At 40.2% G+C, this 26,156-nt stretch overlaps 1 protein-coding gene across 6 annotated transcripts in view; it reads right to left on the bottom strand.

Annotated features, from left to right (window-relative positions):
- PPFIA4 (PTPRF interacting protein alpha 4) overlaps positions 1 to 26,156 on the bottom strand; it is a 285,024-nt gene that overhangs the window by 70,307 nt on the left and 188,561 nt on the right. For all 6 annotated transcript variants that reach the window (XM_060231094.1, XM_060231093.1, XM_060231095.1 and 3 more), the window contains 4 exons: positions 15,725 to 15,866; positions 13,355 to 13,560; positions 11,136 to 11,376; positions 10,067 to 10,102 (listed from right to left, as the gene is read on the bottom strand). In XM_060231094.1, coding sequence (XP_060087077.1) covers positions 10,067 to 10,102; positions 11,136 to 11,376; positions 13,355 to 13,560; positions 15,725 to 15,866 — 625 coding nt within the window. The remainder of the gene's footprint in view (positions 1 to 10,066; positions 10,103 to 11,135; positions 11,377 to 13,354; positions 13,561 to 15,724; positions 15,867 to 26,156) is intronic.

Raw genomic sequence — 26,156 nt, 5'->3', positions numbered from 1 at the left:
TAGGCAGGAGATATGAATGTGGATCTCCTGTCATTTTTTCTAAAGAAAGAAGCAGTGTGTGCGTGTGAGGGGGTGCTTAAAGACTTCCCCATGCAAATTCCACTTCCCTCAGATCTACTGTTCGCTCCAAAGGGAAGAACATACAGGTATCTAGTCCTCAAATTATTCAAACAAGTCCTTATGACAGGTTTACTGTTATCAGACACTCACTAAAAGGAGAGCTGAATTTAAACAACCACTGTAAATCCTCTGAGTACGGGGACAAGACCAATGCAGAATGATCTGGGAGGAGACATGCAGCATTCCTTGTAAGTGAAACATTAAAACGGCATCCCTCATCTCTTTTTAAAAAGCATAGGCTGTACATAGCTCACAAATCTCAAATTTTATTTTTTAAAATTCCAATTTTCTGTTCTGTTGAAAAAGAATAATTGGTTCTCAGTCAAGATGTGGAACTTCTGTACTCCACATCTTTTCCTGTCAATATCTTTATCAATTCCTCATGCTACACAGCTTTTAAAGAAAAACCCCCACAGTCCCCAAATAAAAGCAAATCTTTAGTACACATAAGGATCATATATGTCTTATATTATTTTTTTTCTCATTTAAAACAATTTTATTTAGTAACATATGGTAACAATATCTATTTCTTGCATCGTTAATAACTTCTTTTTATCTATCCCATATATTACTTTCTAACCACCCCTCCCCCCGTTACTTGACCCCCACCGGTGTTATTTACTTGAAATACTAACATTTAAAGGTACCCTTAACTAATAAAAACAAAGATTAATATTCTTCTACCTTCTAAGACTTAATCATTATCAAAAATTGACCAATGTCCTTTTATTTTCCACTCTTTTTCTACATATCTTCTAAACTTTTTCCACTCCATCTTAAAAGCTTCTAAGTCATAGTCTCTTAAAATTCTTGTTAATTTGTCCATTTCACTCCATGTCATAACTTTTACAATCCAATCCCATTTTTCTGGTATTTTTTCTTGCTTCCACAACAGCGCATACAGTGTCCTAGCAGCTGAAAGCAAGTGCCAAATTATAGTTCTATCTTCTTTTGGAAATTTTTCCATTTGTAATCCCAACAGAAAAGTCTCTGCAACTTTCTTAAATTCATATCCCAAGATCCTAGAAATTTCTTGTTGAATCATCTGCCAATACTTTTTTGCTCTTTCACAAGTCCACCACATATGGTAGAAAGAACCTTCATGTTTTTTACACTTCCAACATCTATTTGGCATCTTATTGTTCATCTTTGCCAACTTTTTAGGAGTCATATACCATCTGTACATCATTTTAAAACAGTTCTCTTTAATATGACACGTCGAAAGCTTTATAGAATTCTTCCACAAATATTCCCAAGTTTCCATCTGTATTTCTTTATTTACATTAATTGCCCACTTAATCATTTGAGATTTCAACACTTCATCTCCCGTAGACCATTTTAAAAGTAATTTATATATTTTTGAAACTGATTTTTCATTGTCTCCAAGCAGAACTTTTTCCATTTGTTTGCTCTCTTCTTATTCCTTTAGTTTTAATATCATTTTCCACAAAGCTCTTTATTTGTTGCATTTGGAACCAATTGTATTTATTATTCAACTCTTCAGCAGTTTTCAATTCTATTTTGCCAGTTTGTATTTTTAATAGTTGTATGACAACCACTTTTCTTAAACCATCTCAGCTGTTATTTTTATTAATTCTGCTGGCACTATCCATAACGGTTTTCTCTCATCCCCATACTTCTTATATTTCATCCAAGTATTTAGCAAATTATTTCTTATATAATGGTGAGAGAAAAAAACATCCATCTTTTTTTCCTCATAGTACATATAAGCGTGCCAGCCAAATTTATTTCCATGACCTTCCAATGCTAAAAGTTTTTTGTTTAACAGCGTCACCCATTTTTTTATCCACACTAGACAAACTGCTTCATGATATAATTTTAAACCTGGTAATTGGAATCCTCCTCTCTCTTTTGCATCTGTTAAGATTTTCATTTTGATCCTTGGTTTCTTCCCAGCCCACACAAATGCTGAAATTTTCCTTTGCCATTTATTAAATTGTTTACTGTCTTTCACAATCGGAATAGTTTGAAACAAATACATTATTCTTGGCAAAATATTAATCTTAATTGCAGCTATTCTGCCAAGCAATGACAAATTAAGTTTATTCCATTTTATCGTATCTTCATCCATTTTACGCCATAGCTTCTCATAATTGTTTTTAAACAAGTCAATATTTTTCATTGTTATCTCCACACCCAAATATTTTACCTTAGAGGTAACTTCACATCCCGTTATCTTCTGTAGTTCCTTTTGTTTGCTTACTTGCATATTTTTACATAAAAGTTTTGATTTTTCTTTATTAATACACAGTCCCGCCAATTCCCCATATTCTTGTATTTTAGCTCACAACAAAGGTGTGCTTTGTATGGGATTTTCATTTATAAACATTATATCATCTGCAAATGCTCTATATTTGTAAGTAAATCCTTTTACTTTTAATCCTTCTATTTCTTTATCTTCTTGGATTTGCACCAGTAAGATTTCAAGAGTCATTATAAACAACAGTGGGGAAAGCGGACAGTCTTGGCTTATACCTTTGCTAATTATCATGTCTTCTGTAAGATCTGCATTTATACATAACCTTGCACGTTGCTCAGTATATATTGCTTTTATCATCCTTATAAAGTTTTCCCCCAACTCCATTTTCTCCATTACTGCAAACATAAAGTCCCAAACATAAAGTCCCAATTTAAATTATCAAATGCTTTCTCTGCATCCGCAAAGAATAATGCCACTTCCTTTTCTGGATGTCTTTCATAATATTCTACAATATTTACAACAGTTCTAATATTGTCTCTTATTTGCCTTTTGGGGAGAAACCCTGCTTGATCTTCCTTTATAAAATTTATCAAATATTGTTTAAGCCGTTCTGCCAAGATTCTTGTATATATTTTATAGACATTATTTAATAGTGAGATTGGTCTATAATTTTTTACATTCGTGACATCTCTATCTTCCTTTGGAATCAATGAAATAACAACTTCCTTCCATGTATTTGGTATTTTCCCTTTTATTCTTATCATGTTCATCAATTTCTGAAGTTTCGAAATTAACTCCTCTTTGAAGGTTTTAAAAAATTCAGCTGTATATCCATCTGACCCAGGTGCTTTTCCATTTTTCATTGCATTAATTGCTGCTTCAATTTCTATTTTTTCAATTGGACCCTTCAAGACTTTTCCCATATTTTCTGTTGAGGGTGTTATTTTAATCTTTTGTAAATACTCTTCCATCTTTTCTTTCTTTATTTTAACAGCCTTAAACAATTTGGCATAATACTTCAAGAATTCTCTTTTTATTCCTTCTTGATCTACCACCTCTCTTCCCTCCACCACAATTTTATTAATAATTTAACTTTCTCTCTTTTTCTTCAATTGCCAGGCCAAATATTTTCCAGGTTTATTTGCTCCCTCGAAAGATTTTTGCTGCAATCTTTTCAGATTCTATTCCAGTTCTTTATTTAACAAATGTCTCATTTGTGTTTGTAATATTGTAATCTCCCTCATAATTTTCTTTTTTCCCTGGCCTATTTCTCAGTTTCCCTTCTTTTTTCTTTATTTCATTTTGAATGTCCAGCATCTGTTTTTCTTTTGCCCTCTTGTCTATATTATTCAATATAATCAATATTCCTCTCATTACTGATTATAAGCATCCAACACTGTCTGAAATTCTATATCTTCTTTATCGTTTACTTGGATGAAAGCTTGAGTTTCATTTTCTAGAGATGTCACTATTTCTTTATTCTGTAGTAAATCTTCATTCAATCTCCATCTTCTCGACTTTTTAGACAATTTTGTAATCCACATTATTGGGTTATGATCAGCCCAAATTGTAGGTAAAATCTCTATTTTCTTTGTTACAAGGCCTAAATCTTTAGTACCCCACATGTCAATTCTGGAAAAAGTTTTATGTCTTGCTGAAAAAAAGGTATAGTCCCGCACTTCAAGATTAAATTTCCTCCATATATCCTCCAAGTTTTCTTGTTTGACCAAGTCAAAAAAAGACTGGCAATTTTCCTTCCTTATTATTTCCCCCCCCCCCCCCGATCTATCCAGTGTGTTCTTAATTGTTCCATTAAAGTCCCCCATTATCAAAACTTGATCATATGTCACTTCATCAAGTTGTTGTATAATGTCTTTTTAAAAAGCATCCTTTGCTCCATTTGGTGCATACAGTCCCATTAACAATGTTTTTTTTGCATTTAATATTATTTCTACCGCTACAAATCTTCCATCTTTATCTTTAAACACTAGTTTCGGGCCCAATTCTTGTTTAATATAAAAAATCACTCCCCTTTTCTTCTGTTCAACCAATGAATGAAATTCTAGTCCCAATTGTTTATTCCATAAAAATTTGTAATCCTTTTGTTTGATATGTACTTCTTGTAAACAAACTATATTACAATTTTGCTTTTTAATCCAATGAAACATTGTCTTTCTTTTTTGTGGTGAATTTAGTCCATTTACATTCCAAGATAATAATTTGTAATCCATCATGGTGCAAATTCTTTATGTTCTTCATAAAATCCACGCAGTTCCTATGTGCTTGTAATTGTAATCCTTTTTCCTTGAAGCTCAAAGCTCAAACCTTCAGGTATTTTCCATCTATACCTCATTTCATTGTCCCGTAATTTTTCTGTCAATTTCTTATATGCTCTTCTGTCATTTATCACATGTCCTGGCAACTCCTTCATAATTCTTACTCTGCTGCCTCCCACTATCAATGTCTTTTCAAAGTTTTTATTCGTGATTTTTCCCACCATTTCTTTTGTCATATATCTTATAACGACATCTCTTGGTAGATTATTTTTTTTTGCATATAGTGAGTTCACTCTATACAAAAAGACATACATATTTCTAGTCCCTTCAGGATCTTCCTCCAAAAATTCTGCAATTATTTTTATTATATATTCTTTCAAATCAGTTTCTTCATCCTCAGGTACTCCTCTCAGACGTATCTGGGTCTCCATCAATTTGCAGTCATGAATTGCCACTTTTTCTTGTATTTTTAACAAGGTGGAATCATGTACTTTCACTCTCCCTTCCATCTCTTGCACTTTTTTTGATGTCACCACAGTCTCATTTCTGAGATCCTCTATATCTTTTTTTAGCTCTTCAATATCTTTTCTAATTTCTTTTTTGGAAGCAGTTATCATCTCCTTCATCCCTTTCATTATTCTGGCTTCCATTGCATCTAATTGGTCCTGCATTTTCTCCACTGAAGCAGTCCTTGCACGGGTTTGCTTATGATCTGACATGTAAAAACGCCGAAAATTTTGACCTCACCAAATTAAATTTCAACTATCAGATTTAAAAGAGTGAGGCTTGCTCTTTTCAGTAAGCCTAATTTCGCTGTCCTCAGAGCCTCCTGGACTCAGATATTAATTTTTAAAGTTTTTATTTTTTCCAAAACGGCAGTCGCGACTTTCTGCCTCACTTTAAATTTTTTTTCCTTTTTCTTCTAGAAGCTTCTAAAATGGTCATTAACAGTAATGTCCAATAGTATTTACCTTATAATCATCACCCCTGTCGTCTCCACCAATTTTTAATGTCCCGAACACTTTAAAAATTTTATTTAATTTTTAACCTCCTAGCAATGGTCGCCGATGTTTTTCTATGATATTATAGTCCTAGAATAGGCTGGCTGCTTCAATGATTTCCCTTTTCCATCCGATACTTCCTGCTTTGCTTGCCACCAAATCCCGTTTTCACTGGTAGAGAGATCTCACGATGCTTGACGTATTTCCTGTGTTGGCTGTGGGAGCTGCAAGTCTATGACGATGGGGCTTTTTCTTCAAAACCGCAAGTAGACAAAACAATAAATTCCTTTCCACTTTTTAGCACTGTCCTTTAAATTTACAAAGTCCAAATTTCGCCCCTTCTTCTTCCAAGCTTTCTAGATTTCAATTTCCCACCTTCTGATTTTATTTTGTTTAACTTTAATTAGTCCCGGAATGAAAGATAGCAATTTGTACCTTTTCTGTAGTTTTCCAGATCAACACTGGTCTTGTATAGCTTTAGATGTTTAGCAGTTTCAAAGATTAGGATCCTGTCAAGCTTATGTCAAATAAATGACTCTGGAAACTTATGCAGATGATGAAAATGCAACTCATCTCCGGAGATCCCTCAAAGCCTCAAAGGAGCCCCCCCCCCCCCGGGACTCCCTTTTAGCCAACGTAAATCTCTGACTGAGAAAAGTAGGCAGTAGGCATTAGATTGCCTTCCACTACCCTGAACAGAAGTTCCAGCCTGCTCCCCTTCTGAGAAGCAGTTCAGCTCGGCATTTTCCAATCCTGGAAGTCTCCATATGTCTTATATTATTGTCACACAAATTGGGGCTTCTGATTTCAGATGGAATTTTAAGTGTAGATTTCTAGATCTGGTTGTACAACCATGCATGCAAAATTGGACAGAATACACGGAGACTGTTTTATATTGATAGGAGGAGCACATGTGAGAAACTTCTGAATTAGCAACATTGCACACATAGTAAAACCCACTAACTGCTGTACATAGATTAAACCAGGGGGTCAAACATGGGATAGAATTAGCCCCTGTAGGGTTCCTATATCTGGCTTGTGAGCAACTGGCTCTCTCCTATTTCCTGCATTGCAGCTCACTTTTACCCAGCTCTCTCCAGCTTCCAGGGGACAGAAAAAAAGTCAAACCTCCTTTCCTTGGATTGGCTGAGGGCTCTTCCTTTGGGGAGGAAGAGAGGGGGAGCAAAAGAAAGAGAGAGAGAGAGACCCATGGCACCTTTGAGACCAACCACATTATAATCCATATATAAGCTTTTGTGTGCCCGCACACTTCCTCGGGGGAGGTGGGGGGGGAGACGGACAGACAGAGGCAAACAGATAGAAAGAGGCTGATAGAGACTGACCGACCTGTGGCACTTCGAGAAATCCCCCTTTCCAGTTCTAATGGGGGGAGGGGAGAAACCTAACATGATAGCTTGCAATCTTTATTAGTGGAAGGAAGCAAGAGTCCAGTGTGGTATATTTATTGTACACATGTCTGTATGTAATGGAACATTACATGCTCCTCCTCTGGTATCTGTGTGATTTGGTTTGGTCCTATTGGATGGAACTCTTGTTTCAGTTCCAGTTTTGTATGTTTTGCTGAAGGTGTTAGTTGTTGGAGCTGCCTCCTTGCAAATAAATGGCTGATGTTTTAAGCCAGCTTGTTTTTGCTGGATGGACCTGAGAACAGGTGCCTGAGTGAGTACTCTGTCCTGGGAACCCACTGCCAAAGGGGGACATTACATCCAGTAGCACCTTAATGACTAACAAAATTTGTGGCAGGGCATGAGATTTCATGAGTCACTGCTCACTTCTTCAGATACAGCTAGAACATGAGTCCATCAGTCCTTATATCTGGGAGAGTGAAGTGATTTCAGATGCCAAATGACAATAGCAGGCATTGGAAGAAACCTAAGACTCAATTCAGTCCTGGATGCATTGTCTTGAATTTCATTATCAGCTGCAATTCAGCAGTCTCTCTAATCTCCCTATAAAATTCCTTTGTAAGAGAATTGCTTTCTTATCATGGAATCAGAGTTGGAAAGGGCCATACAGGCTATCTAGTCTAACCCTCTGCTCAACATAGGATCAGCCTACAGCACCCCTGACAAGTGTTTGTCCAGCCACTGCTTAAAGACAGCCAGTGAACGGGAACTTAACTGCTCCCCAGATAGCTGATTCCACTGTTGAACAACTTTTACTGTAAAAAAGTTTTTCCTACTATCCAGCCAGTGCCTTCCCACCCTTAATTTAGACCCATTATTGTGAGTCCTCTCCTCTGCTGCCAACACAAACAGCTCCTTGCCCTTCTCTAAGTGACAGCCTTCAAAATACTTAAAGAGAACAATCATGCCCCTCCTTCTCCAGACTGAACATTCCAAGTTTTTCAGCCTTTCCTCATAGGGCTTGCTCTCCAGGTCCCTGATCATCCTCATCGCTCTCCTCTGCATGTGGTCCATTTTGTCCATATACTTTTTGAAGTGGGGCCTCCAGAACTACACACAATACTCCAGGTGTGGCCTGACCAGTGCAATGTACAGCAGGACTAAGACATCTTGCGATTTGGATGTTATGCCTCTGCTGATATACCTCAAGATTGCATTAGCTTTTTTTGTTGCTGCATCACACAGGCTGCTCATATTTAACTTACAATCCGCCCATACCCCAAGATCTTGTTCACACACTCTGCTACCGAGAAGTGTATCCCCCATCCAGTAAGCGCGCTGTTCGTTTTTGTCACCCAGATGTAGAACTCAGAACTTGTTTCTTGTTCACATCTGCCCACTTTTCCAGTGTGTTCAGATCTCATTGTATTCTATATCTTCTAGTGTGTTTGCTGCTCCAATTTGGTATCATTTGCACATATAATGAGTAGCTCTTCTACACCCTCATCCAGATCACTGATAAAAATATTGAAAAGTACCAGGCCCAGAACTGAGCCTTGTGGACACCTCCCTCCATTCAGATGAAATGCCACTGACAACTACTCTTTGAGTGTGGTTCTCCAACCAGTTCCCTATCCACCTAACTATCCTAGAGCCCACACTCCTCTAGTTCACTCATCAGAACATCATGGGGAACCCTGTCAAAAACTTTACTGAAATTCAGGAAAACACCATCAACAGCATACCCCTGATCAATGAAGGAAATGAAGTTGGTCTGGCAGGATCTATTGGTGGACAAATCCCTGCTGACTTCCCCGTATCACCAAGTTAGGTCAGCAACTCTTAGGTCAGCAACTGAATGTCCTGAAAGGTTAAAATGCTCCCCCCACTGGTTTTTGACTGTTGTGGTTTCTAATAGCAGTAGAAAGAGAAAGAGTCCAGTAGCACCTTAAAGACTAACAAAATTTGTGGTAGGGTATGAGCTTTTGTGAGTCACTGCTCATGTCTTCAGACTTATTTCCATCCTCCTGAACTAAATCCTCCTGGACCAAATTAAGACTTAGGTTTCCTGTCAGATATCTGCATGCCTGCTACCCCTCTGCATATCAACCTGATCCAATCAAGCCTGCTATTGCCTTTCGGCATCTGAAATTATGAATTTTATATCTCTGGTACTTTGTGTTACATTTTATAGCACACATGGCTCAATCCGACAAAGTGGCATTTATGTCAGATCCAGCCCTCATATCAAATGAGTTCGACAGATGCCTCTGCTCTAAAACTCTTAAAAGAAAAACTTATTTTAAAAATCAAATGGCAAGGTAGGTGGGAGATGTGTTGTATGTCATAAGTGATGATACATTTGCACCATCACATTTTACATAGCACTCCCAATATCATTCCAATTCTAGAAAGGGATCATATTCTCTCTGCAACAAAAGTATCTTGGTTTGAGTAAAGGGAAAACATGATATTTCTGCAACAGAGCTGCTGTCTTAGAGAAAGACTTCTGGATTCTCTGCAACAACTGAACAACAGCTGTACATTCACTGAGGAATAAAGTCCTTAGGGTGTCCTAGATGCACACATAGGATAGAAAAGACAGCACATGTGACTAGAACTACAAGGTAAACTTTTATCTGCCTTAACTGCATATCTACCAAGCAATTTAACTTGCCTATGCACAGCCTCTTGTTACTTTCAGCATAGGTGTCTTCTATAGAAGCTGAGCTGCTAAGTTGCAATTCAAAACACTCAACATTACCATGAGCAGGAATGATGCTGACATAAAGTTGGACTTACATGGGTTACATTTATATAGAAGAGTCTGGGACAATTTCCCCTCTTTTAATAGGAATAAATTTTCTGGAAGCTGATTAAAGACTGCAACTAGCATCCTATTTAAAACATCCTTATCTTTTGCACCCTTCACACTATTATCCTGAGGATACAGAAACTTTCCATAATACAGTCAGCTCCACATTGTTAATGTTCTAAAACTACTCAACATTGCTACAACAGGGTTAGCAGAGGAGCAGAAGGGTTACACATCAAAGAAAAAGAAGAAACAGCTAGACTCACAAGCAGTTTTCTTCGGTGTTTCCTCAAGTCACTGGGCTGTCAATGGCAGGACATGGAATGGATAAAAAGTTAGCCAATATGAAATCATGAAACAGAAGGCAGAATGCTAATATTGTTTTTGCTACAGTTTTATTTATTAAAATATTTGGATGCTACCTTTCCCACTAATCACGGGAAAGGCTTGCTACACGGACTTAACATAAATTGTATCCATGTGAATGAGAACTTCTGAGGGCAATTGTGCTATCACATGAAACAGTTTCCACACTCCGCTGCACATCATCTTAACTGCATGAGGTTTTCCTCTCACTTACAGGCAGTGATGTGAGCTGGTTACTGCTCTCCCCAGCTTTTTGCAAGTTTACCCCATGTCTTTTCAGAGTGCCTCAAAGGTGGCTTTAAAAATGTCAGAAAAACTTGAAAAAACCCAGATCAGCAACAAGACTTGTGTCTGATGAAGGGAGCTTTGACTTTCAAAAGATCAAACCCTGAAAATTTTGTTGGTCTCTGACAAGCCAGTTTGGTGTAGTGGTTAAGTGTGCGGACTCTTATCTGGGAAAAACGGGTTTGATTCCCTACTCCTCTACTTGCATCTGCTGGAATGGCCTTGGGTCAGCCATAGCTCTCACAAGAGTTATCCTTGAAAGGGCAGCTTCTAGGAGAGCTCTCTCAGACCACCCACCTCACAGGGTGTCTGTTGTGGGGGAAAAGGATAAAGGAGATTGTATGCCGCTCTGAGACTCTGATTCAGAGAGAAGGGCAGGGTTTATATCTGCAGTCTTCTTCAGTCTTCTACTGGACTAGAATCTAACTCTTTTACTGCAGACCAACATGGCTACCCTCTGAAAATATCAACAAACCATATGGTTCATAAAGAAGGGAGGGAACTCATGCATTTAAGAAGCTGAGCTGCATCGAATACTCAATGTGGAAAAGTCTATAAGAGGAACTTTTAAGAGCCTGAGGGAGGACAACATGACATGGCTGCTGTATATCCAACATTCCACAGAATGACCCAGTTGTCTCTGTAGCCTGGTTTATCCCACTCCTGCCTCCCTTTCCCACTTACCAGGGTCATGCTGCATATTCGATCAAGATCTTGAGCTGCACTGCGAGAGGTGAGCTTTGGAGTGGAGCGCCCACTGATAGGAGGAGATGAACTGGCCAAGGACAGTGCAGTTAGGGAGGTGGGGATGGATGCTCTCTTGCGCAGCTGTGTTAGATTCAGGGCCTCCATGCTACCACTAGTGACACGGCTCTGCAATTGTTCAGCACGCAGCTCTGTGGACTCTTTTTCCTCCTGAATCATTCTGAAGAAGAATATGCATTTCAGCACTGCATCTTCCAACATATCCTCCATAGAAGCATTAATTGGAATTCTTCCTTTCTATTGTTCACATTACACAAGTATTCAAGGTATTAATAAAGGAATTCAAGAGTTCTGGCACAACATTCCCATATGACAGGCCAAACCCAGAATTCAAATATCATCCAGAGAGCAACCATCTGCCTTTCTTCTCCCTGATATTTTATTCATTTTCCAGAAAGTCTTTCCAGTTCTTCCACTAGGGAGTGCACATCTATGTGGCTAAGCAGGGTGAACAATGTTCAGGTGCAAGTGCAGGAATTGGGCTAGAACACAGACCTTCAGGCACCAATAGAAATTCCAATTTTATAATAGTTACTCTTTAAGGCATCTCTTACATGTAGCTCACATTTTAAAAAGGATTTTCAAATTTGAAGTGCTATACAAGAAATCTTTTTATTACAAGTTGAGATCCAGATGTGTTCAAATTACTGGTAACCAGGCTCCATTCAGCTCATTTCTTGTCAAATTTAAAAAGGTAATGATAATTACAACAGTAAAATAGTAACTAAAACCACTCCAGTTCTTATTCCGTAGGTCCTGTGGTGTCTCATAAAGTTTTTGTGAAGTTTCCAAGTTTCCTGTGTTTCTTGATGTATAAAAGGCTCAGTTACAATCAAATACTTGCTATGGACTCACAACTATGAGACTGAGGAAGGGACAGATTATTCAGTTTTATTTAACATAACAACTATATCTTCTCAGAGCATATCTGAATGGTCAAGCATATGCTTCTATCTGGCATAGTGTTGATTTAGTACTGAGATAACCTGCTCCTTAGAGCAGAATGGTATTGTATCTCCATACTAGGGATGGGCATAAACCAAATTATAAACCAAAATTCATCACAAATTGAGCCCTGTTTGTGGTTCTCAAACCTCATTTCATGCTATTCTGCCCCCATGAACCTCCCACAGAACTCCCAGATGGCTTTGGGCATTCATGTGGTTAACATCAGCAGACATGCTGGCACCAGGGCTTGGAGAAGGCATTTAAAGAGACCGCAGTCACCATCGTGGCATGATGTAGCAATGCCTTCTGAACTAACATTTAAATGCCTTCTGAACTCACTTGTGAATTGCACTGCAGTGGCAACTTGCTAAAACTATTTAAAGGGATCCCTCTAAATGCCTTCTGAGGCCACTTGCGAGTTGTACCGCAGCAGCATGGCTTGCAAAAGCCATTTAAAGGGAACCTTTTAAATGGCTTTTGCAAGCTGAGCCACCTCATGAACCTTCACAAACCTCCTGCTCCATGCCTATCCCAAGTCCCTAATGTGGCTGAATTATTCTGAGGCAGCTAGATTTCCTTTCTATTCACCCTTCCCATTTAGACATTATTTGTTCCTTTGTTTGTAGGTTTCCAGAGAGAGAATGCTAAAATATCGCATTTATTCATCCTTTACATCAGGGGTCCCCATCCCCTGTTAGCAACCAGGCCGTAAGCTGTATAGTTATTTTATTCTATATTACAATGTAATAATAGAAATAAAGTGCACAATTGTATTATCCCAAAGCCATCACCCCTCTCCCCACCCCCGGTCCATAGAAAAATTGTCTTCCATGAAACTGGCCCCTGGTGCCAAAAAGTTTGGGGACCACTGCTTTACATATTATGAAGATTTTTTGTCTTTTTTTAAAAAAAAATAATCATACTGTATTTTAGAGATCTTCAGCAGGAGGAGACAAGAGAGGAATGAGGAGCTTGTATTTCTATTACAAACCCAGGGCTCTTGGATTTTAACCCAGTCACACAGCATCTACTCTTGAGTTTCCAGGTTGTATGAAGCCTGTTTAGAGCATGTTTGTTCCCTTCTCAGAGAATGTTTCATACTCCTAGAGATAAATTACACAGCTATTTGCTTTGTGAATATGCATGGGCTCAAGTAAATTGCATACACGCTGGACTGATGCATTTCATACCTTATCTCCTCATTGATGGCATCCAGCTGTTCCTGTAGCATCATGGCAAGGGTCTGGGCATCAGAGTGACCACTGGGAGACAGCATGTCCATAGAGCTAAAGACTGTCTCCCGGTCATCCTCATCAACATCAGAGATCTCTGGATCACTGTCAAAGGAATGAGCTGTGGTGGCCAAGACCCCACTTGGTTGAGCAAGCTCCCAGTCCTACATACAAAAAATCACAAGATAGTTGACATACAGCAGTACCACTCCATGTTCAGTCAAAAGTCAAAATATTACCACCATGCTGAGACATCACCATGGAAGTGCCACAGGAAAGGATGCCATTTTTGAAAATTGTACCAAGCCTTCCCCTATCCAATCTCAATTGGGTTGTATTGAGATTGTGCCTCAGAGGAATTTGGACATGGTCCAGTGAGAATTTTGTATGTCTGAAACATATGCCTCCACAATGTGCAGGCCTTTAAATGGATCTATCAACAACTGAAAGTGTTGTCTCCCAACAACTATATAGTTACTACCTGTCTTTTCCCAGATGTATGTGGTATCTAGGCTGGGCTCTCTGCAGCATCAGTCAGATGGGGGGCAGGCACACTTACAGAGACAGCAGTGAAGCAGGAGAAGAACCATCAGCCTTGTTCTTTTCTGTTTCATGTGACTGACCCAGGTTGGAAAGTGGCAATGTAGGTCCCTGTTAGTAAGAGGGCTGCAGATACATTCTTATAATTAATTCATAACAAGGAATAGAAACCTCCACAACTGGAATTCACTTTGCTGTTTCAAGGATTTTATAATGCTTATAAACTGTACTAGCATTTAGCTTTGCTGGAAAGGCTCTTTTGGCCAATATATTTGTGGTTTCTTATATTTAGTGTAGTCTGGACATTGCTTGCCAAATTAAATATGGGGTAGTACAACTGTGACTAAAAATTACATAGAAGAGAGTTACAGCAAATGCACTGCCTGCCATAAATAATTGTGGCTTGAATCCTACCATTTTGTTCAGCCAAGACTAAAGTCTTCCTCAGATGAAAGAGGCTCTTCTTCCAACAAAGAAAGCCTCCTTAGGTTGGAAGAATTTCAATTTTGCTGAGCAAAGTGGTAGCATTCAAAGCAGTACAATTAAGCATAAAAGTAAATCACACAAAGCCACGATAAAAGAAACATTTAGATACCCCAAAACTCACAGACCACATACTAAAGAGTACTTTGCTGTCAACTAGCTTAGTTGTTCTATCAAGTACAGGTAAATATGGCACAGCTTCTTTGCCACAAAGGCATAAGGAACTACCTTCCTTACATTTATAATGAGTCTCTGTTAACAGGTAGGTGCTAAATGTTTTGCTGGTTGCAATTTTCTCATATATTTCCATTAGCATCACAGCAGGAAAAAACTGTAGGTAAAATTTTCAGCTATATTCAAAGTCACCGATATCCTGTTATATCCATTATTTGTCAGCTCTATACACAGAGACCTCTTTACACTAGAGTTTAACAAGTAGTACCTTACTACTTACTCCAGAGCTAATCAAGCTTCTACCCTTGAAGAAAACACATTCACTTTGCTAGTAACTCCTGATGTAGTCTTTTTGTTAAGTGTATTTAGTAAACCAGACTGATGAGAGTTCAAACTTACTGAACTGTATTTACAGCCAAATTTGAATAAGGGCTTTAAGTACACATCAAACACAAAGACTGACTTTATACTCTCTTCTCCCAAAGTGCATGATGGAAAAACAGAAAGACAGTTTAAAATGCAATTGTATCAGGTTTCTAAATTGATGGACGGCTGTACATGAAGGCTCGTTTATAATCATATTTCACCCTTCTTGCGCTTTATAGGACAGGTGTGATTTTGTTCCATATGGTCACTGTCACTAAAAAGGCTTCTCAGCCTGTAACCATATCAATAGTATCTGCAATTCCTGTCTTGGGCTGTTAGTTAAATATCTAAGCCCTTCTTTAACACATTTATAGCTAGAGATGCTCACAATAATTAAAACCATAACAATACAATAAAACAAATCCCAATACCACAGCCAAATAAGGGCTGCAACAGGCTTCCTCCTTATCCAGATTTCACAGTACGGCAAAGATCCTTTGAAACTTCATATCACCACCCTCTGTAAAAGCCCATCAAATAAGTACTGTCCTGGCCACCATCCAGTAGCCTTTCTGCACAACAGGGAGTCTCTTTCCTTCAGAGAAGGCAAGCCTGCAGCTGTTACTGCCAAGTGAAAGCCTAAAGCCCCCCATTTAAAAGGCCCAGGACAGCTGCTGCAGCTGTTGCAGTCACAAACATTTGGTGATTTGCTCCAAGATGCAGGCGTAACTGGAGCTGCCTGCTAAAGATTAGCAGACATTTTACCTTGGAGGGTTCTTCCCGCAGAGCTCCAAATCGGCTCTTTGGTGCCCGGTGAAGGCTAGAGGGTGTTCCAAAAGGTTCAACTGGTGCATGGACCATAGTACTCAGGGGATACCGAAGGTCTGGAGTACTTCCAACAAGGGACCTATGAAAAAACAGACATGAAGCAAGACATTGCACTTTTCTGAATAAGATAAATTAACTTCAATAAATAATTCAAATGTGTCATTTAAAGTCTCTTTCTTAAGTGTCAACATTCTTCAATTTAATTACATTTTAATATGGTTTTCTCTTTCCATTTATACTCAATATCCTGAAGTTAGGGGTACACCCAGTGGCTGAAACAGAACACACATTGAATGTAATACAATGGTTTGAAAAGCCTCCAAATTTTTAAGATAATCACAAATATAGGAAAACAAGAATATCCTTTATACTGGAACAGTCAAAAGCTACTCTTGGAACAGACAAGGAATACAGAAACCAAGAAGCAACTGGGGTTGAGAGAGAAAAAGTAAGCATGTATGTATCATTGCACATGCTGAGTCATCACTGGAACCAAGGAAGAATAATCCAAACAGGGTGAGACAGGAGGAACAGTCTGCTCACCTTAGCTCTATCCCTTGATACAAGCAAGCCTTTGAAGTAAGTTCCAGATTTTTTAAAAAATCAAGGTTGCTTGCATGTTCTTCTACCTCCCCCCGGAGCAGTGTTTCAGGGGAAGGCTTCTGTACAACTTTGTTGTGCCATCACCCACCTTCCAGGTTTTCCTTGGCCCTCCTCTGGAGTTTACCAAGCCAGTTTAAACATCATTCTCAAAGTGTGGAGTTTAGGAAGAGTGTGGAGGGGAAGGTATGAATTTCTTCATATGCATACCCATAACCAGTGCACTTTCTTCCTCATTTCCCCTCATGCCCATTATTTCTCCTTTTAAAAAAGATAGCAGGTATTCCTATAAACCTTTTAAAAATCAGCAGTAGATATAATAATAATAATAATATTTTATTTATATCCCGCCCTCCCCACCGCAGCAGGCTCAGAGCGGCTCACAATATATAATAAATACAAAATTACAATATAAAACATTATATTAGTACAATATATAATTTGCTAATTAAAACCATTGTAATTAAAACCATCAAAAGTTAAAAACTAACATTTACAGGTGCTGTGTTCTGGACGTTCTCCTCTTGTAATTTATGATGGCCGTATGTAGTAGACTAAAATTCACATTAAGCGAAGGCCAGTTGGAAAAGGGTAGTCTTGCAGGCCCTATGGAATTGACCAAGACTCTGCAGGGCCCGCACTTCATCCGGTAGTTGGTTCCACTAGTGTGGAGCTGTGATCGAGAAGGCCCTTTCTCACGTAATCTTCAATTTGGCCTCCTTTGGCCCGGGGATTGTCAACAGATTTTGTGCACCTGATCTCAGCACTCTCTGGGGCACATATGGGAAGAGACGGTTCCTAAGGTAGGCAGGTCCTCAGCCATATAGGGCTTTAAAGGTAATGGCCAACACTTTGTAATGAATCCGGTATACAATTGGCCCTAGTAACAGCCTGGCCGCTGCATTCTGCACTAGCTGCAACTTCCTGGTTCGGCACAAGGGCAGCCCCATGTAGAGGGCATCACAGTAATCCAATCTTGAGGTGACTGTTGCATGTGTCACTGCTGCCAAGTCGTGACGCTCTAGGAAGGGGGCCAACTGCCTTGCCCACCTAAGATGGAAAAAAGTGAATTTAGCAGTGGCTGCTATCTGGGCCTCCATTGACAAGGAAGGCTCCAGTAGGACCCCCAAGCTCTTGACCTTGCATGCCACTTTCAATGGCGCACTGTCAAAAACTGGAAGAGAGAATTCCCTTCCCAGACTGCCACGACCTAGGCTAAGGACTTCTGTCTTTGTTGGATTCAGCTTCAACCTACTCAGCCTGAGCCAACCTGCCACAGCTTGCAGTGCTAGGTCCAGATTTTTTGGGATGCAGTCAGGCCGACCGTCCATTAGTAGATAGAGCTGGGTATCATCTGCATATTGATGACATGCAAGCCCATATCTCCGGGCAATCTGGGCAGGGGGGTGCATGTAGATGTTAAATAGCATCGGAGAGAGCCTTGTGGCACCCCACAATCTAGTGATTGCCTCTGGGACAACTCTCCCCCAATTGCCACCCTTTGTCCCCGACCATCAAGGAAGGAGGAAAGTCACTGTAAAGCCAGCCCCCGAATCCCTGCGTTGGGTCGGCGTTGGGTCAGTAACCGATGGTCGACCGTATCAAACACAGCCGATAGATCCAACAACATCAGTACTGCCACGCCGCCTCAATCCAGATGCCTCTGGAGGTCATCCACCAAGGCGACCAGCACTGTCTCCGTCCCATGACCCAGGCGGAAGCCGGACTGGTGAGGATCTAAGACGTTGCTATAGTCAAGTATCCTACTGATTGAGAGCAAAACGTGAACTGCCCTCAATTGGAAATAACCCACAGACCCTTCCTCCTTTCCCAAATGACACCAGACAAAGTAAAGTATTCTGTTCAACCAGAGGAAATGCAGTGCAAATGGGAGCTACAGAAATGTTTTCCAGGGCTGAAAAGAGCTGTCCAGAAAGTTGAGCTGGAATGCCAATCATCAGCTCCCCCCCAACAGATTTTTTTGAATCCTTTTTTCCAGCTAAGGGAAACATGTGCAGCATCCATTTCCACTACTCATCCTATATGACTGAAATAAATGTATTATGTTAATGAAACAACTGCTTAATTCCTTAAAGCAGTATGTGGACTAGGAACCCATTCTGAGGGCATGTGATATGGCAACTTTGCTGAAACTAAGCAGGCCTAGCTCTGCCCAAGGCCTGGAAGACCTCCCAGAAACACTATGTGTGCTGCTTTGTTCCATTATGAAAGAAATTCAAGACAGAAATAAATAATTTATAATCAGAACCAGAGACAATAAAATTGATATTAAATATTAATTATTTTAAAATATGGAAGCAAATGATAAATAGTTTTATGAGTGCACATGTAACATTTTAAATGGTATATATTTTAAAAATTCAAAATCATATTTAAATCATAATTTTATATGCCATAATAAGTTCATGTACAGGCTGTCAAGCCTTCTCTCATCACGCTGTTTGGTCTGGAGGCCCATTTCAGTCTGGCCAGAAGGAGATCAAAGGAAAAGTAACAGCTGAGCTTCCCAGTGGGTGCAGAACTTTCCAGTCCTACAAACTGGCTTCTCAGTTTTGCAGAGAACACACACAAATATTTGTCTATTCACAAAGAAGTCCTTCCTTATACACAGAAGGAGGCTTATTCAATAGTTATCAGTTCTACCCCCACCCCATGCAAAAGCTCCAGTGCCCCAAAAACAGGCAACCTTTGATCTTTAATGTTTCTCTACATGGAAAGTTCTTCTGGACTGCAAATGATGTTAGTGATATATTAAAGGAAAAGGAAAGAAAGCAAAGGTCCCCTTGTGCAAGCACCAGTCGTTTCCAACTTTGGGGTGACGTTGCTTTCACGACGTTTTCATGGCAGACTTTTTACAGGGTGGATTGCCATTGCCTTCCCCAGACATACACTTTCCCCCCAGCAAGCTGGGTACTCATTTTACCGACCTCAGAAGTATGGAAGGCTGAGTCAACCTTGAGCCGGCTACCTGAAAACCCAGTTTCCACCAGGGCTGCAGTACAGGAGCTTTAACACTCTGCGCCATGGGGCTCTTGATATATTAAAACTGTGCCTTAAAGAAAATTGAGCCAGATATTTACATAATAATTTTTAAACAACCCTCACAACAGCCTGCCTTATGAAAAAAATTTCTTGATTTCTCAGTGTCTGGTGACTATCCAAACAAAAAACTCAGTCCAGCCCTACAAGTTCAATTGTGTCAGCTCATGGAGAAGGTGGCAGCGGCTATGTACTGAACTCAGGTTCTTTGCACCGTGAAGACTTGGTTTTGTTCCAAAAGACAGCTCATTCTGATCATATCGTACTCAAAGTGGGTTTGGGATGGTATTTGTCTCCTTTTTTCAGAATGGCATGAGAAAGAAAAAACTGCCTTACTAGTGAATTTTTGGCAATAGGCACACATTTCCACCTACTGTGCTTCCTCATGACAGAAGAGTCAAGGGTATGTTCACACACACTAAATAATGCACTTTGCAACTGGACTTTTACTGTGGAAGAATAGCAAAAGCCACTTGTAAACAATCCTCTAAGCTGCAGAGTCCTGTGAGCAAAAATTCTACTTTGTGAGCTACTGGCATTAAAGTGGCTACAGCATGAATTAGTGTGCTCTAGGGTCATCCTTCCTAACCTAAGACAAAAATGTGTGAGCTGGAGGCTAAAAATCTGTGACTTAGCTCATACTAATTCAGCTTAGAGGGAACAATGCTTGTAAACAGTCGCTGTGTGAAAGCATCCAACAATTGCACCCATCTAAAGAAGGCAATTTTCTCCCACACATCCAACACCTTTTGAAGATGGCCCACTGCACCATAAAGGAGCAGGCTGGACAAAAATATAGAAACTATACTGAACAGTATTTTTTTTAAAATAAATTTTCTCACTAGCTTACAGAAAGTTCTCTGAGAAGAATGCTGCTGATTAAAGCTGCTGCAATGACAGACAAAACAGAACTGAGCAGGAAGCTGCAAATTCTTCCTCCTTGAGCATGCACAGTGAAGCACATGGTCAGAGAGAGGGATGATTTCACATTTAAAAGCAGCTGGACAGGACAGAAAGCTTTTTACGCCAAGAAGGAAACATTTCCTAATATGCAAAACAGTCAGACAAACAACTGTCAGTAGGACTGCCACCTCCTCTTCTCCACTGATGGTGACATGGAGGCAGAATGGCAGAGATGACATATTTGGCAATGGTCCCCTCATTGTCCTTTGGTACGAATTTCTATTCATCTCAAGAAAATATAGATCTTCTAATGATATATTAACATACTAGTCACATGTTCACTGTATCAGTATGCCTCCTATTACTAAAAACACAGACCAAACAGACTACATAATTGGATTCATGCGTTTCTTTTGAAGATTCCAATTCTTATGCAGGAACATGGACTACAAAGATCATTGGTAAGGCCAAGTATGGCAGTTGCTCTTCACTTTAACTTTCAACTTTCTCTTCTCACCATCATCCTTTGGTTCATAAATAAGTGTAACACACTGTACAGGATGAAGCAGTGATGACTATCACTTCAGGAATATCACATAGCTGCCATTAAAGCCAGTTTGGTGTAGTGGTTATGTGTGTGGACTCTTATCTGAGAGATCTGGGTTTGATTCCCCACTCCTCCACATGGCACCTGCTGGGATGGCAATGGGTCAGCCATAGCTCTGGCAGAGGTTGTCCTTGAAAGGGCAGCTGCTGTGAGAGTCTTCTCAGCCCCACCCACCTCATAGGGTGTCTGTTGCGGGGGAGGAAGATAAAAGAGATTGTGAGCTGCTCTGAGACTCGGAGTGGAGGGTGGGATATAAATCTAGTATCTTCTTCTTCTTCTTCTAAAGCAGATAAAAATGGAGCTGCAACATAGTATATGTGAAAATAAGTAAATGACTATATGACCAGTTACTCCACAGATTCATTGAACTTGTAATCATAATTTAAGCATGCAGTCTCTTTATGGACCATTCTGGTTCAGTTTCTGCAACAGATGTTGACAATATTCTATGATTTCTGAAGGCTACAACCTGCACATTGGATCCATGTCCACCTTGGCTGCTAAAATTATGCAAGCATCACCTCAATGAGACCTTAATGCAGGGGTGTCGAACTCATTTGTTACAAGGGCCAGATCCAACATAAATGGGACTTTGTGAGGTCAGGCCATGCATATCATAAAATGTAATGACGTGTAGTGGAGATATAAACTTTATAAAAGTTAAATTAAAGAGAATTAAAAAGTTAAATTAAAGAGAATTAAAATATTTTTTTACTTAAAATACAAACATGCTTAAAACTCTTGCGATGTTTTGTTTTAAATGGAAAGGTGGGGGAATAGTGGAATTTGGCAATCGATTTTTTAAAAAATAAAACATCAAGCAAAAGCACAAGGATCACAGCAGAAACTAAAAATATAAGCCAAAAATATAAAAGACTCTGGGCTTAGAAAAACATGAAGTGGCTTCTCCCCCTGCCCTCAGGTCTCCACAGATTGGCAATGGCTCTTCAGTGTAATATCCTCCTTTGGCTGTGGGTTCCCAGGTTAGAGTACTCACTAGGCAACAGTTCTAAGGTCCATGCAGCAGAGACATGCTGGTTTAAAGCATCAACCCTTTATTTGCAAGGTCACACAACTCAAGCCGGAACAGCTTCTAATTGGCCATATAAATGCTGAAAAGTGAAACTGAGCTTCACTCCATTAAAATACATTGCAGCACAGACAAAGCTGCAATGAAATAATGGAATGGATTTTCCATTAAAGTACCTGTGCCCAGATAGACTACTCCTTGAATAGTCTACCTGGGCACAGGCTGAATGGAAAGTCAATTCTGCATTTTCTTTGCAGCTTTGCAAGCCCAGAATTGCCTCCTGCTTCAGCCCGCAAAGACAAGGAAGAAAGAACTGGAAACTTCAGCAGCCTCAGAACTTCAAGGGTGAGGACAGCGGCCAGGGGGAGGGAGAGCCCCATGGGCCTGATTAAAGCCCTGGGCAGATCGGTTCTGGTCCATGGGTTGGATGTTTGACACCTGTGCCTTAACATCTATTATAAACCAGTCACTAACCCAGGGAACCTTTCCTCAGCCACAGAGATGGCCATCTGAGAAGGCTAGGTAAGCAGTCACCTAGGGCACCACCTGGCCACAGGGGCGGGCACCCCCTCCCCAATCACACCCTGTCACCCTGTGCACTTGCGCCATGCCACTGTCCCTGCTCAGCCCCTTCTGGGTCTGTGCTTCAGCACAGACTCAGACTGGGAAGTCTGGGTGAGACAGCAGGGCAATGGGTGTCTGCTGCGTTCACTTCAGGAATTTCTAAGTGCCTCCGAGGCGAGTGCATGCACCGTGCCGTCATCCCTGCTCAGCCCCTTCTGTGCCAAAGCAGACCCAGAAGAGGCTGAGTAGAGTGGTGTGGCATCAGCTGTACTCTCCTTGGAGGCAGTGGGAGTCTCTGAGTGCCTCCAATGTGAGTGCATGCACCATGCTGTCATTCATGCTCAGCCCCTTCCGGGTTTTTACTTCAGCATAGACCTGGGAAGGCTGAGTGGAGCTGGCAGGGGAGTGTGTCCCCCTTGCCTTGGGTGCCAAAAACACTAGCACTGGCCCTCCTCAGTCATACATAGATGCACTACTTAAAAAAAAAACCTTACAGAAAAATGATGTGAGCAATTACTGCTCAGTTACTAATCTACCCTTTCTAAGCAAAGAGATTGAGAGAACAATAGTGGACCACTCCAGGTCTTCTTGGATAACTCATCTGTTCTGGGCCCTTTTCAATCTGGGCTATGGGACAGATGGCTATTGTATTTAGTTAATAGCCTCTATCTAATGCAGACAAAGACCTTGCCTCTTTGTGGTTCCTACTGGATTTATCAGCAGCCCCTGATACAGTGGGCCATGCCATCTCACTGAGACATTCAGAGACACAAAATAAGCATTGAACTGGTACAAATCATTCCTCATGAACCAGACTCAAAGAGTTGCTGTTGGAAACAAATTATCAGTGTGCAACCTACTGAGAGGGAGTGCTCCATGCTTTTCAATCTCTAAGTAAAGCCCAAATCAATATGCTGATGATACCCAGCTCTATATCTCCTTATCCAAATCTCCTGGTCCTGGATCACTGACTGGCTACTGGTGTTAAGTACCTAAGAATGAATAAATTGAAACTAAATCCTGGAAAGACAGAGGCAATGCTGGTTGGGAAAGTAGAGCTTAAAGGATACTATGCTCTCCTCTTTTGTGGGGTTTCAGTTGATCCTTGCTACCTCAGTAAAGAGCCTAGAGGTTATACTGGATCCATATGACTTCTACAGAAGCAAGTTAATGCAGCTACAAAAGATTTCTTCCAACTCTGTCTAAATCAGAAGTTGCCCCCCCTACCTTGAAACAGCTGAACTGGCCACCTGGATCCATGTCACAGTAACACAGAAACCAGACTACTCTAATGCACTCTAGGTCTCCTCTCAAAGTAACTTGGAGACTTAAAGGCAGTTATTAGCAGGAGGTAGACACAGCATGCATATCATTCCCATTCTGCAGCCTTTCCACTGGCTGCCCAATAGTTACCTGGATGAATTCAAGATACTGGCTATCACATGCAAAGCTCTTCATAGTTTTCATGACTTTCCCTCTATGCTTCACCATGAAAGCCTAGCTTATCTGAGCAGGGCCTTCTGCAGGTGCCAGCCTACAAATGTGGGTAAAATCAACAAATACAAGTTGTGGGCCCTCTCTTACAGAATGGCCTGCCTGAATTTCCATTCTCTTAAGAATATAAGAAGAGCTAGCTGTATCAGACCGGTGATCCATCTAGTCCAGCAGCCAACCAGTCGCCCTGGATTTCCACAAGCTATGCAAAACTGAACTATTCAAAAGACTTTTGTACATGGATAATATTGTAATGAAATGGTTTTTAAATGTTTTGATAAACATACAGGGGCTTTCGGCTATACTATACACTATGTAATCTGCCTTGACTCTTGGTGAGAACAGAGGACTACAAATAATGTAAATTAAAAATAAGGCAGAGAGATACAAAATGAAATCACACACAAGAGCAATGCTGCATGTGTGTAAAGAGACCTTCTGGTGTTCTAAAGATCATTAGAAGTCATTCCTCCTATCCATCAGTAAGGCTGCAATACGATGGACAGCTGCAGAGCTGCAAAAGTTTGCCGCTATTCTGCAGGAATGCATGTTTATGTGGTTGTGCCCTCTACTGGTTCACTCAGAAATTGCAGTCTGTCAGATTTTAACTCCTACTAAATGTTAATAGCGATTTTGTAGATGCCAAAAAGAATAGAAACATTCTCTGTTATTTGCACTTTCTTCTCCTGCAACAGAAGTCACATTTCTGAAAACTGTCTATGTCAACTTATTAGTAAAACAGGTCCCCTGTATGTGGATATATGGGGATCACAAATGAGGTATTTTCTATCATTGTTGCAAGAAAATGTTGGCTTCCTGAAACTCCCCCAAACCAGCTCTAGTTAAAGAAGTAAAACACTTCCCTCTTCCAGGGAGAAATATTCTCAGCAGCAGAGGGCAGTGTATGGGTGCCAGCCCTGACAAGGGACAGCAGTGTGTGAGTTTGTGTTAAATGCTATTAAATTGCTCCCAACTTACGACAACCCTATGAATTATTAATGACCTCCATAATGTCCTATCATTAACATAATGACCTATTGTTGCTCAGGTCTTGCAAAATGAGGACCATGGCTTTCTTGATTGAGTCAACCCATGTCATGTTTGATCTTCCTCTTTTCCTGCTAAGTTCAACTTCAACATTATTATCTTTTCCAGGGACCCTTGTTTTCTCATAATTTTACCAAAGTACAATAGCCTCAGTTTAATCATTTCAGTTTCTAGGAGAATTCAGGCTTGATTTGATCTTGCACCCATTTTGTCTTTTTGGCAGTCCACCATATCTGTAAAACTCTCTTCCAACACCACATTCCCCCCTCCCTTTTTGGTATTATTGTATTTTTTGTGTGCATGTGTGTGTTGGCACCTGGACGTCATGGCAATATCTGCTGACTGACCCGTCTGGGGACCTGGAGGATATTCAGAGAGGTGGCTGAATAAAGCCGGCCTCTGTCCTTCTGACTACTGTTATTTCAAGGAGGTCTCCAATCCAAGTACTTCCCAGAGTCAACACTGTTTAGCTTCTGAGAGCTGATGAGATTAGGCTTTGTTGGGCTATCCAGGTCAGGGCCAACACCATGTTTCAAAGTATTCAACTTTCTTCCTGTCAGCTTTCTTCATTGTCCAACTTCCATGTTCCAACATAGTAATGGAGAATACTATGGCATGAATTAACATGATCTTGGTTGCTAGCAACACATCCCTACACTTGTATCTTTTCTAGCTCCTTCATGGCTGCTCTTCCCAATCTCAATCCCCTTTTGATTTCTTGATCGCAGTCTCCCTTGTGGTTGATGATGTAGCCAAGGAACAGAAAATCTTGAACAATTTCAATTTCTTCATTGTCAGTCTTAAAATTGTATAATTCCTCAGTAGTCATTACTTTTGTGTTGTTGATATTCAGCTATAATCCTGCTTTGACACTTTCTGCTTTAACCTTCAACAGCAGTCATTTCAAGTCTTCACTACTTCCTGCCAGTAATGTGGTATAATTTGCATATCTCAAATTGTTAATCTTCCTTCTACCAATTTTCACTCCACCTTCATCTAAATCTAATTAAGTTTTCCTTATGCATACAGATTGAAGAGACAGGGAGATAAAATAAATCCTTGCC

This window comes from Heteronotia binoei, chromosome 2 (genome assembly GCF_032191835.1).
Source record: "Heteronotia binoei isolate CCM8104 ecotype False Entrance Well chromosome 2, APGP_CSIRO_Hbin_v1, whole genome shotgun sequence".
NCBI classification, from domain to species: Eukaryota; Metazoa; Chordata; class Lepidosauria; order Squamata; family Gekkonidae; genus Heteronotia; species Heteronotia binoei.
This window is presented reverse-complemented; position numbering and strand designations above follow the sequence as displayed.